General features: G+C 50.9%; 1 protein-coding gene across 3 annotated transcripts in view; it reads right to left on the bottom strand.

The window, feature by feature from the left end:
* The window catches only part of CPSF7 (cleavage and polyadenylation specific factor 7), a 48,859-nt gene extending 35,302 nt beyond the window's left edge, over positions 1 to 13,557 (bottom strand). For 2 of the 3 annotated variants that reach the window (XM_073573904.1, XM_073573905.1), the window contains exon 1: positions 13,390 to 13,521. In XM_073573904.1, coding sequence (XP_073430005.1) covers positions 13,390 to 13,479 — 90 coding nt within the window. In that variant the 5' untranslated portion in view covers positions 13,480 to 13,521. Of the gene's footprint in view, positions 1 to 13,389 lie in introns of all 3 variants that reach the window. The other variant, XM_073573906.1, reaches the window with a different exon arrangement.
* Between the last annotated feature and the right edge of the window lie 21 nt (positions 13,558 to 13,578).

Here is a 13,578-nt window from a genome sequence, read left to right as displayed (position 1 = left end):
CTTCCTCCTTGTTGGCGCCTTAGCCGTGTTTTCATGGGGTGTCCATCAACCAGCCATCCTCCACTCCATCCATCTGGACCATCGAGCGTTGCACGGCACTCATTGGTGAACAAAACAGTTTGGAAGTCAGTTTTCATGTATCGCTTGGCCCAATGGAGCCGTTTCTGCTTGTGTGCAGTGGATAGAGGTGGTCGACAGGATGGCTTACGCACAGCTGCAAACCTCTGAAGGACTCTGCATCTTGTTGTTCGGGGGACATTGGAGGCACCAGCAGATTCAAAAACTTGTCTGCTGCTATGACAAGGCATTTTTGCAGCTGCTCTTTTAACCTGACGCAATTGCCTGTTGGAAAGAGTCCTCAATTTTTCCTTAGCACGCACACGTGTGTGCTGGGAATCAGCTACATACTTCTTGATTGTGCGATGATCACGATGAAGTGTCTTGGCAATGTTGATTGTAGTCATGCCTTGACCTAAATACGCCACAATTTGTTGCTTCTCAGCAGCCGACACATCCTTTTTCTTTCCCATTTTGGCAAAAAATGTAGGCTGCTTAATAATGTGGAACAGCCTTCTTAAGTAGTCTTGCCTTTATTTGGACACACCTGCCAAACTAATTTGCACAGGTATCTGCAATTACTTTCAGTGATATAAAGAGCCCAGACACACATCACCATCAATGAGTGTAAATGACAAACAAAAAAAATTCTAACCTTATCACTCCGAAACTCTTTTTGCATAATAATTTGGAACACAGTGTACTGTAGAATCACACTTCACATAGTTTGTAGCCTGTAACCAGGGACAAATAGATTTGCGTAGGAGCTGTATATACAAAAATCACTGAATGTCTTGCTACAAATCTGTAGATAATGAAGGAAGGGGGGGGGGTCTCTGACTTTAAGGTTTGTGCACATGCTACATTCTTGTCCCTTTTTTACCGAGGAAAAAAAAAACAAAAAACGTTTTACAGTGCCAGCAAAGCAAATGACATTTCTGAAATCTTATGTTATGCATGTGCTGCTTATTTTTTGCTTGCAAATTAGAAGCTTTTTTTTTTTCAAATTTGCAGCATGTGAATTCTTTTGCCGTTTTTCACCCATTAAAATTAGTGAGAAAAAAAATAAATCTAACAGAAAAAAAAGTTGCACATATTTTATGCAAGGATTCGCCTGCGATAGGTTTGTCTAATCATCTTTCTTCAGGAGTGACCCAATCCTCTGCCTCCTAGCTTTCTACTTGTGGGGTGGGGCGCTGTGCTGCTGAACACTGAGGGTAGGAGCACACAGTCAGTAATTGGCAGCGCTTTGGACGCAGCCCATGTCCGCTGAGTCCAAAGCGCTGCTGGCTATTGAACCTTGCGGATTGACCGCGTCCAATACATTGTACGGGTGAAATTCATCTTGCGGAGGCTCGCATCTAGAAAGGCATGCCGCATGTCCATCTCCGCTGGTGAGCCGCGGGCGTCTCTGGACGCATAGTGGTCATGGGATTCCTTGAAATCCCATCCGATATCCTGTAACATCTGGACGCTGCGGGTTTGACGCTGCGTACTTGTGCTGTTACAGCATAGTGGATGGGATTTCTAGAAATCTCATGCCCACTATGCGTCCACAGACACCTGCAGAGACTGATATATGGCGCATCTTTCCATACTGCAGCATGTCGACCCCTCGTGAGGAGACACGCGTCTCCCCAAGAGAAATTCTACCCATAGAATGTATTGGATGCTGTGAATTCACACGGTTCAGTGAACACACGCGGATTCGCCTATTTTCAATATACGGTAGCGCTTTGGACACAGTGAACATGTACTGCGTTCAAATGCGCTGCTACTTCCGGATCGTGTGCTCCCGGCCTTACTCTTGAGGATTTCTAATAAGGTGTAATTGGCTAAGTTGATGGTGTTATGTTTTACAGAACCACTTAGCACCCAGAATATGTTGTGCAGTTATACGTATGTATAATAGGTTCTATGTGAGATGCATGTCCCTAATGCATCAGCCCACAGGCTGCGCCCCTGGGCAGAGGGGACACGATATTCTCCTTTTGTCCGCCCTCCCCCCACCTTTGTAATTCCCACAGTAAACATCGGCAGGCTCCAGCCACCTGCGGCTTTTGGAATGCATGTCTGGCCTGCCGCTTTTCTATTGGCCTGCCCTGTGTATCTGTGTGATATATTCTGTGTCCTGTGAGTAAAGTGTCGTCAGACTGGAAATACGTGGAGAAGCAGTGATCTTTTATATGCGCCCATGTAGCCAAGGAATTCCAGACAGCGTCATTCATTCAGACTCCAGCCAACGCAGAGCGGACCTCCGAAAACACGGGGTGGTACTGAAAGAGGTACTCCAGCTTGTGAGACCCCGTTACACTGGTGGCAGACAGCGGGATATGATACCCCTTCTACAGGAGGAAAGGAATGAATGGAAAATAACTACCAGAAGTTAAAGAGGACTACATTAAAAGATCTGGTGGAAGCCTGAGGGTTGATCGCCAGCAACAAAACAAAAGCGGATTTGATAGCAGCCATCATGGAACACGACAGTGCAGCGCCCCCCAATGTGAATGTGGAGGAGACCGAATTCCAGAGGGAGGTAAAAAACAGACTGGCGTTCTATGGCCTAAACACTGCAGTAGAGATCATACGAGAGGTGATGGCTGATGTGCATACTGATCTGAAGGAAAAGATGGTCGAGCGGACCAGGATAGAGCTAGCCAAGATGGAGATGGCAGAGCGGACCAAAGTGGAGCTGGCCAAGATGGAGATGGCAGAGCGGAGAGAGGAGAGTCAGTGAGCAGGGGGAGCTCTGGCCTTCGACCAGGTACCTTCAACAGTAAGCCACAAAAAGATCCAGTATAATGCCTCCCGACAGTTGGGGGAGGCAGAGGAAGACATTGATGGCTTTCTGCAGGACTTTGAGCGGCAGTGTGCCCTTCATCAAGTGAAGCCGGAGGAACGGGTTCAGATTCTGGCCAGCAAGCTGACAGGCCGGGCAGCAGACGCCTATCGCACGTACCTGATGAGGACTGTATGGACTATGAGCGGATCAAAGAAGTGATCTTGGCCCGGTATACGCTGACAACAGAGGCCTACTGCCAAAAGTTACGCGGACTTATAAAACGCGTAACCGATACCCACGCTGAATGGGCCTGTAAATTACGGCGGTCACTGCTACAGTGGGTACAAGGGAGCCAAGCAACCACTAAGGAGGACGTCCTCCAGCTCTTCCTGTTAGAACGATTCTTTAATGGACTAAACCCCGAGACACAGGAATGGCTTTGGGACAGGCGGCCAACGACTCTTGAGGAAGCCGCTCGTCTGGCTGATGAACATCATGATGCCAGGAGGCCGCATTTGTCCGGATCAAAAGTGGTCAGCTAGAAACCCGGCCTACCAGTCCCCCTGGGGCGCGATGCCACACCTGTCAGCTGGGCCACCTGCAAAGACAATGTCCCAACCGGACTCAGCATACCCAGTGGCCAAAGGCGGGAACAGCTACCTTCAGCCGGGCTGCTGTACACTGCTACCAAGGCGAAGCTGACCCGGCATTGGGGGCTACGACTAACCAAGGGGTGGAAGAGATGGAGGAAGTGCTGCATGAAGTACACCCCGTGCAGGCAGCCCGGGCAGATAATCGACAACAGCATCGACAGGTCGTGTGGGTTAATGGGAAACGTATGCAGGGACTAAGAGATTCCGGGGCAAATTTGACCCTTGTGAAACCTCATCTTGTCCGGGACCAAGAGAAGACGGACCGGACAGTGGCAGTCCGTGTAGCAGGGGGAGCTATACATCGACTACCCACTGCCAGGATTCACCTGAACTGAGGAGTCGGGGATGGCCTTGTTGAGGTCGGCTTGATGGAGGATTTGCCTGCAGACGTCTTGCTGGGAAATGACTTGGGGCCCATGTTGTCTGCATTCTCGGTGGCCCCTCTGGCTGAGACATATCCTGTGACCACCCGGAGACAAGCTCGAGCTGCGGAGGCGGAATCACACTCAGAGGAGGCCCAGGTAAGACATCCCAGCCCTGCACGTATTCCCATAGCCAGACACATTTCTTGGGCCACCCCAGATGAATTTAAGAGGGAGTTACTTGAGGATCCTTCATTAGAGGGATATCGTGGGAAGGCACAGGATGGGAGTACTGGAAGGGGAACAGTTTGTATGGAAGCAGGGACTCCTCTACCGGATCACATAGCAGCACCACACAGGGACGAGCCCCACTATAAAACAACAGCTGGTAGTTCCCAAGAAGTATAGGCAGGAGTTACTGCAAATCTCTCATGATATACCCTTGGCCGGGCACTTCGGCGTCAGTCGCACCAGGCATCGTCTGACACAAAACTTCTTTTGGCCGGGGGTAACCTATGATGTTTGTCAGTACTGCCAGACCTGTGACAGTTGTCAGCGCATTGGCAAGAGGGGGCGGATCGATGCAAGGCCAAATTACGCCCCCTCCCCATTGTGGAGAAACCATTTAGCCGAGTAGCGGTCGATCTGATAGGGCCGTTAGCCAAACCCAGTCCGTCAGGGAAAAAGTATATATTGACAGTGGTAGATTATGCCACACGGTATCCAGAGGCGGTTGCGTTACCTAACATACTGGCAGAGACTGTGGCGGCCGCCCTGCTCCAGGTTTTTTCACGGGTTGAATTTCCCCGGGAGATTATCTCGGACCAGGGTACCTAGTTTACAGCAGAGGTGACCAACCAACTGTGGAAGCTGTGCGGCGTAAAGTCCATTAGAAGCGCCCCGTACCACCCGCAAACCAATGGGCTGTGTGAACGCTTTAACAGGACATTAAAACAGCTCATTGGGACTTTTACCAGGACCTACAGGGACTGGGAGAAATTCTTGCCACACCTCCTGTTTGCCTATTGGGAGGTGCCCCAAGAATCCACGGGGTTCTCCCCGTTCGAGCTGGTATACGGGAGACGGGTAAGGGGACCCCTAGACTTAGTGCTGGAACACTGGGAAGGGGAGGGCCTCATAGAAGGGGTACCTATTGTACCCTATGTGCTGGAATTCCGGGACTGCCTACAGGAGCTGACCCAGGTTGTACGTGAGAACCTGCAGGCGACACAGCGGCGCCAACGCGTATGGTACGATCGGAGGGCCAGAGAGCGCACTTTGGAAATAGGACAGAAGGTCCTGGTGTTAGGCCATGTGCACACGCTGCGGTTTTGCTGCGGTTTTGGCCCTGCAGAACTGCAGCACTTCCGCAGACATGGTACTTTACCATGTTAGCCTATGGGTTTTCAAAACCGCAGTGCTCACGCTGCGGTTTTTTACCTGCGGAAAAGCTGCGTTTTTTTTCCGCAGCATGTCAATTGTTTCTGCGGATTCTGCTGCGGTTTCACACCTTTAACATAGTAGAGGTGTGAAACCGCAGGGCAAAACCGCAGGCCAAACCGCAGCAAAACCACAGGTCACTTTACCTGCGGTTTTACCTGCGGTTCCGCAGGAAAAAACCCGCAGGTGAATCTGCAGTGTGTGCACATACCCTTAGAGCCCACTAAGGCCTCTTTCACACTTCCGTTTTTGACCATCAGTCAAAATCCGCCAGATTTTGAAAAAAACGGATCCACCATTTTTTTGGCGGATCCGTTTTTTTCCCCATTGAGTTGCATTACCGGCGGATCTTGACGGATGGTCATCCGTTGGATCCGTGTTTTTGCAGATCCGCCAAAATGTTTGCGTCCGCCGGCATGCCTGGACGGACCCTGCAACGTTTTTTTGCTGTAGGATCCGCATTTTACAGTGCGCATGCCCGGAGAAAGGAAGTCAGCCGGTAATTTAACCCTGAAATCCTTTCTGGCGGTGGAAAAAAAATTCTCTCTCTCCCCCCTTCCCGGCCAGCGGTTCCTTTAAAATTCGGCGGATCCGTCAAAAAACGGATCCGGTGGCATCCGTTCACATCAGTTAGGAACAGATCCGCTTTTCCGCCTTTTTGGCGGATTTTAACTGAAGTGTGAAACAGGCCTAAGCAGAATAAGTTTCAAACTGCATGGCAGGGGCCCTACCAGGTAGTGGGGAAAATAGCCGACACAACCTATAATGTCGCCGATTGTGACGACCCCAGGGTTATCCGCATGTTCCATGTGAATATGCTGAAGCCCTACCGGGAGCGCCCTGAAGAGGTAGTGGCCATCTGTGCACCTGAAGCAGAGGATTTAGCCGGACTTCCCTTGCCGGATGTCTTAGGGGAAAGGACTCAGTCTAAAACATGGGACCAGGTACACTTGGGTGAAGACCTAGGCCCCCGGGAGAGACAGCAGGCGGAGGCGTTGTTGAGGCTGCGACAGAGGATGTTTTCAGAGAGACCGGGGTACACTCGCCTGGCACAACACAAGGTTGAGACCCAGGATCAGACCCCCCTGCGACAAAACCCCTTCCGCGTCCCTGAGTCTGTACGAGAGGGGATGCGACAAGAGATACAAGAGATGTTGCGTTTAGGGGTCATTGAAGAGTCAGATAGTCCCTGGGCATTCCCCGTAGTGTTAGTGCCCAAGAAGGATGGGACTACACGGTTTTGTGTAGACTATCGTAAGCTCAATGAGAAAACAGTGACAGATGCATACCCCATGCTGCGTGTGGATGAGTTGTTAGACCGGCTGGCGGGGGCAAAGTATTTGACCACCATCGATCTATGCAAAGGCTACTGGCAGATTCCCCTTAGTCCTGACGCTATTCCCAAGTCAGCATTTGTCACCCCGTTCGGCTTATTCCAGTTTCGAGTTATGCCATTCGGGATGAAGAATGCCCTGGCGACCTTCCAAAGGCTGGCTGACCGGCTTCTGGATGGTCTCCAAGACTATGCTTGTGCCTACCTGGACGACATCGCCATCTACAGTGCGACATGGGAAGAGCATCTAAATCACCTAGAGACAGTATTGGACAGGATCCACCAGGCCGGAATCACCCTGAACCCAAACAAGTGTCACGTGGGCAAAGCAGAGGTTCAGTATTTAGGGCATTGGGTGGGAAGTGGGAAACAGCGACCAGAACCAGGCAAGATTGAGGCCATAGCCAAATGGCCCATCCCACGCACTAAAACCCAGGTCATGGCGTTTCTAGGGACAGCGGGTATTACAGGAAATTCGTTCCCAATTACAGCAGCGTAGCCAAGCCCCTCACTGATTTGACCCGTAAGAACCAACCCCACCAGGTAACCTGGACCTCAGAGTGTGAGGAAGCATTCCGCCAACTAAAGGACGCCCTCACCAATACCCCTGTATTGGCCGCACCCGATCCAACTAAACGTTTCCTTGTTCACACAGACGCTTCTATGTTTGGATTGGGGGCAGTACAGAGCCAAGTCGGGCCGGACGGCCAAGAACACCCAGTAGCTTACCTGAGTCGGAAACTACTGCACCGTGAAGTAAGCTATGCGGCCATCGAGAAGGAGTGCCTGGCGGTAGTATGGGCACTCAAGAAGTTGCAACCATATTTGTATGGACGACAGTTTTCCCTCCTAACGGACCATAATCCCCTAGTCTGGCTTAATCGGGTCTCCGGAGACAACGCCAGATTGCTGCGGTGGAGTTTAGCCCTACAACCTCTGGACTTCATAGAATCATAGAATCGTAGAGTTGGAAGGGACCTCCTGGGCCATCTGGTCCAACCCCCTGCTCAAAGCAGGATTCGCTAAATCATCCCAGTCAGATGTCTGTCCAGCCTCTGTTTGAAGACTTCCATTGAAGGAGAACTCACCACTTCTCGTGGCAGCCTGTTCCACTCATTGATCACTCTAACTGTCAAAAAGTTTTTTCTAATATCTAATCTGTGTCTCCTCCCATTCAGTTTCATCCCATTGCTTCTAGTCTTTCCTTGTGCAAATGAGAATAAAGTTGATCCTTCTACAATGTGACAGCCCTTTAGATATTTGTAGACAGCTATTAAGTCTCCTCTCAGTCTTCTCTTTTGCAAACTAAACATTCCCAAATCCTGCAACCTTTCCTCATAAGACAGGGTTTGCAGACCGGTCACCATTCTGGTCGCTCTTTTCTGAACTTGCTCCAGTTTGTTGATGTCTTTTTTAAAATGTGGTGCCCAAAACTGGACACAATATTCCAGATGAGGTCTGACCAAAGAGGAGTAGAGGGAAATAATGACTTCACGTGATCTAGACTGTATGCTTCTGTTAATACATCCTAGAATTGCATTTGCCTTTTTTGCTGCTGCATCACACTGTTGACTCATATTCAGTCTGTGATCTATTAGTATACCCAAGTCTTTTTTCACCATCCACCACAGACCCGGCAAACAAAATGGTAACGCCGATGGACTAAGTCGACAAACGGAACTTGTACCAACCCCATAAACTTCGGTCATCCCCAAACCGATCCGTTGAGGATCAGACTGTGTATGCCGATCGCGTCGCTGAAAAGGGGAGCCGTGTTACAGAACCACTTAGCACCCAGAATATGTTGTGCAGTTATATGTATGTATAATAGGTTCTATGTGAGATGCATGTCCCTAATGCATCAGCCCACAGGCTGCGCCCCCGGGCAGAGGGGACACGATATTCTCCTTTTGTCCGCCCTCCCTCCACCTTTTTAATTCCCACAGTAAACATCGGCAGGCTCCGGCCACCTGCGGCTTTTGTAATGCATGTCTGGCCTGCCGTTTTTCTATTGGCCTGCCCTCTGTATCTGTGTGATATATTGTGTCCTGTGAGTAAAATGTTGTCAGACTGGAAATACGTGGAGAAGCAGTGATCTTTTATATGCGCCCATGTAACCAAGGAATTCCAGACAGCGTCATTCATTCAGACTCCAGCCAACACAGAGCGGACCACCGAAAACACGGGGTGGTACTGAGAGGTACCCCAGCCTGGGTAGACCCCGTTACAGATGGTATGTATAATTTTACCAAGAGGAGATAACTCCTTTGAGAAGATTATCCAAGTATGAACATTCAAATTAGTACTCCACTAAAAGAAAAGGGAAACCCAACCTATTGGCATAGTCTTAGATTACTTACAAGTGCTTACCCTGTTAGAAATATTAGGCTACTTTCACATTGTGTCTAGGGACACATTCCCTGTCAGGGCATACGTCCGAACCCCCAGTGAAACAGTATCTGATCGCATGCGCAGGCAGGGTCATACACTGTAATGGTGAAGGCACAGCGAACGTATGCCCCGACAGGACCACTGAACGCAATGTGAAAGCACCCTTAGCCGGATTACACACCCATCTACAGAAAACTGTAACATGGGGGACTTTCTGTATCCAAAATCAATTAAACCAGCTCCCCAGTGTAGATATGCACCACTAATCCCAGGCACGGATCATGCTCCTGTTTAGCGTTCCAACAGGAACAACAAAGAAACATCCATAGTCCAGCCAGATAGTTTAAACAATTAATTATTAATTTATTGAAAAGCCAATAAAGTCCCAGCAGAGAAGGCAACGTAAAAGGCATGCACACTGACTACATGTATTGAGCAGTTAGACTGCCCTTTCTGTATGCAGCGGGTGTCTGGTTTGGCTAAAAACCCTGGTTATGTTACGGTGTGCTGTAAAGGGACAGACACTGACTTAGAGTCCATTTATACTGCCCAATCCAGACTGATAACTGCAGAAAGAGGCTCTCATAGACTTGCACTGAGAGCATGAGACCAATACCAATGACTTCCAGGCAGGCAGATGTTAAGGTCACAAGATGGTGCTGGGGGAGCGGGAAAAGCTGAAGACGGCGGCTAGTAAAGTTTAAGATTAGGGGCAGGGAACAAAGAATAGTAGCCCGCTCCAGCTCGAAAATAAGTGCTGCTTTAAAAATTAAAGGGAACATATCATGTACATGCAGTACAATCTGTGGAAAGAAGACACAGAAGAAGTTGATTAGAATGATATATTAAAGTTTTGGAAAAGATTCTTTATTCATTAACATCCATGTTTGCATGTATACAAGTCCAGTGGGCAAGCCTACTAGTGACTGACAGCCATGTCTGCAGGCAGAGATACATTGATGACTGTCAACCAGTGAATAGCACCAACCACAGGACTAATGCATACAAACACCAGGGATCTCAATTAATAAAAAATCATCTTTTACTGAAACTTTTCCAAAATAAAGTAGAATCTGATCGGCTTCTTCTGCTTCATACCATCCTGCCTGAACACATAGCATTTTCAACATAGCAGGATCCCTTTAAGAAAGCATGTATCATGTGATCCACTTCAACCAATCAGGGGAGATCATATGTCCTGATTTGCATACTATGCCATTTAGGTGGCAAAGGCTCTATATGAAAAAGCACAAAGCCTACAGTCAGGTGTGTATAGGAAAAAAGCCGTACTATGGAGGGAGTACAGTCAGGTGTGTATAGGAAAAAAGCCGCACTATGGAGGGAGGACAGTAAGGTGTGTATAGGAAGGCTGCCCTATAGAGGGAGTACAGTCAAGTGTGTGTAAAGGAAGAAGGCCGCACTATGGAGGGAGGACAGTCAGGTGTGTATAGGAAGAAGGCCGCACTATAGAGGGCGTACAGTCAAGTGTGTGTATAGGAAGAAAGCCGCACTATGGAGGGAGGACAGTCAGGTGTGTATAGGAAGAAGGCCGCACTATGGAGGGCGTACAGTCAAGTGTGTGTATAGGAAGAAGGCCGCACTATGGAGGGAGGACAGTCAGGTGTGTGTATAGGAAGAAGGACAGTCATGTGTGTATAGGAAGAAGGCCGCACTATGGAGGGAGGACAGTCAGGTGTGTGTATAGAAAGAAGGCCGCACTATGGAGGGAGGACAGTCAGGTGTGTGTATAGGAAGAAGGCCGCACTATGGAGGGAGGACAGTCAGGTGTGTATAGAAAGAAGGCCGCACTATGGAGGGAGGACAGTCAGGTGTGTATAGAAAAGAAGGCCACACTATGGAGAGGACAGTCAGGTGTGTATAGGAAGAAGGCCGCAATATGGAGGGAGGACAGTGAGGTGTGTGTATAGGAAGAAGGCCGCACTATGGAGGGAGGACAGTCAGGTGTGTGTATAGGAAGAAGGCCGCACTATGGAGGGAGGACAGTCAGGTGTGTATAGGAAGAAGGCCGCACTATGGAGGGAGGACAGTCAGGTGTGTATAGGAAAAAGGCCGCACTATGGAGGGAGGACAGTCAGGTGTGTATAGAAAGAAGGCCGCACTATGGAGGGAGGACAGTCAGGTGTGTATAGAAAGAAGGCCGCACTATGGAGGGAGGACAGTCAGGTGTGTGTATAGGAAGAAGGCCGCACTATGGAGGGAGGACAGTCAGGTGTGTGTATAGGAAGAAGGCCGCACTATGGAGGGAGGACAGTCAGGTGTGTGTATAGGAAGAAGGCCGCACTATGGAGGGAGGACAGTCAGGTGTGTGTATAGGAAGAAGGCCGCACTATGGAGGGAGGACAGTCAGGTGTGTGTATAGGAAGAAGGCCGCACTATGGAGGGAGGACAGTCAGGTGTTTATAGGAAGAATGCCGCACTATAGAGGGAGGACAGTCAGGTGTTTATAGGAAGAAGGCCGCACTATAGAGGGAGGACAGTCAGGTGTTTATAGGAAGAAGGCCGCACTATAGAGGGAGGACAGTCAGGTGTTTATAGGAAGAAGGCCGCACTATAGAGGGAGGACAGTCAGGTGTGTGTATAGGAAGAAGGCCGCACTATGGAGGGAGGACAGTCAGGTGTGTGTATAGGAAGAAGGCCGCACTATGGAGGGAGGACAGTCAGGTGTGTGTATAGGAAGAAGGCCGCACTATGGAGGGAGGACAGTCATGTGTGTGTATAGGAAGAAGGCCGCACTATGGAGGGAGGACAGTCATGTGTGTATAGGAAGAATGCCGCACTATAGAGGGAGGACAGTCAGGTGTTTATAGGAAGAAGGCCGCACTATAGAGGGAGGACAGTCAGGTGTTTATAGGAAGAAGGCCGCACTATGGAGGGAGGACAGTCATGTGTGTATAGGAAGAAGGCCGCACTATGGAGGGAGGACAGTCATGTGTGTGTATAGGAAGAAGGCCGCACTATGGAGGGAGGACAGTCATGTGTGTATAGGAAGAAGGCCGCACTATGGAGGGAGGACAGTCATGTGTGTGTATAGGAAGAAGGCCGCACTATGGAGGGAGGACAGTCATGTGTGTATAGGAAGAAGGCCGCACTATGGAGGGAGGACAGTCAGGTGTGTGTATAGGAAGAAGGCCGCACTATGGAGGGAGGACAGTCAGGTGTGTGTATAGGAAGAAGGCCGCACTATGGAGGGAGGACAGTCAGGTGTGTGTATAGGAAGAAGGCCGCACTATGGAGGGAGGACAGTCAGGTGTGTATAGGAAGAAGGCCACACTATGGAGGGAGGACAGTCAGGTGTGTATAGGAAGAAGGCCGCACTATAGAGGGAGGACAGTCAGGTGTGAATAGGAGCCCACGCTGTGGGGGGGGGAGTAGCCGGTAGTGTATAGGAGCCCACGCTGTGGGGGGGAGTAGCCGGTAGTGTATAGGAGCCCACGCTGTGGGGGGGGGGGGGGGAGTAGCCGGTAGTGTATAGGAGCCCACGCTGTGGGGGGGGGGGGGGGGGGAGTAGCCGGTAGTGTATAGGAGCCCACGCTGTGGGGGGGGGGGGGGGGAGTAGCCGGTAGTGTATAGGAGCCCACGCTGTGGGGGGGAGTAGCCGGTAGTGTATAGGAGCCCACGCTGTGGGGGGGAGTAGCCGGTAGTGTATAGGAGCCCACGCTGTGGGGGGGAGTAGCCGGTAGTGTATAGGAGCCCACGCTGTGGGGGGGAGTAGCCGGTAGTGTATAGGAGCCCACGCTGTGGGGGGGAGTAGCCGGTAGTGTATAGGAGCCCACGCTGTGGGGGGGAGTAGCCGGTAGTGTATAGGAGCCCACGCTGTGGGGGGGAGTAGCCGGTAGTGTATAGGAGCCCACGCTGTGGGGGGGAGTAGCCGGTAGTGTATAGGAGCCCACGCTGTGGGGGGAGTAGCCGGTAGTGTATAGGAGCCCACGCTGTGGGGGGGAGTAGCCGGTAGTGTATAGGAGCCCACGCTGTGGGGGGGAGTAGCCGGTAGTGTATAGGAGCCCACGCTGTGGGGGGGAGTAGCCGGTAGTGTATAGGAGCCCACGCTGTGGGGGGGAGTAGCCGGTAGTGTATAGGAGCCCACGCTGTGGGGGGGAGTAGCCGGTAGTGTATAGGAGCCCACGCTGTGGGGGGAGTAGCCGGTAGTGTATAGGAGCCCACGCTGTGGAGGTAGGGGTGACCGTGACCCCATCCCCCTAGTCTTCCCATCACTGCCTCATTGATACCCGGCCCCTCCCCCCGCCTTTGTGGCGGACAGCAGACACAAGCAGCACGTTGCATGCAGCCGGTAGACACATGCGCCCGCACCCATCATGCGCCCCACATACAAGAAGTAAATAAAGGCTGTACATCTCTCTTGGCGGTGGCGGCCCGGGTCTCTCCCACCTGCATGAACTCTTCATCGGCGTAAATATCTATAAGATCCGCCCCGTCCGCCATACCCGGCCCGGGACCCCGGATGTACGTGTCCGGCGCTGTGTCCCCGTGTGTGTCGTCAGTCCGGTCTGCAATCGTTCCTCGGTCCCGCGCACGTCTCTC

The sequence above is a fragment of the Dendrobates tinctorius genome, unplaced genomic scaffold (genome assembly GCF_039654945.1).
Source record: "Dendrobates tinctorius isolate UK_male_01 unplaced genomic scaffold, ASM3965494v1 ptg000037l, whole genome shotgun sequence".
NCBI lineage: Eukaryota > Metazoa > Chordata > Amphibia > Anura > Dendrobatidae > Dendrobates > Dendrobates tinctorius.
This window is presented reverse-complemented; position numbering and strand designations above follow the sequence as displayed.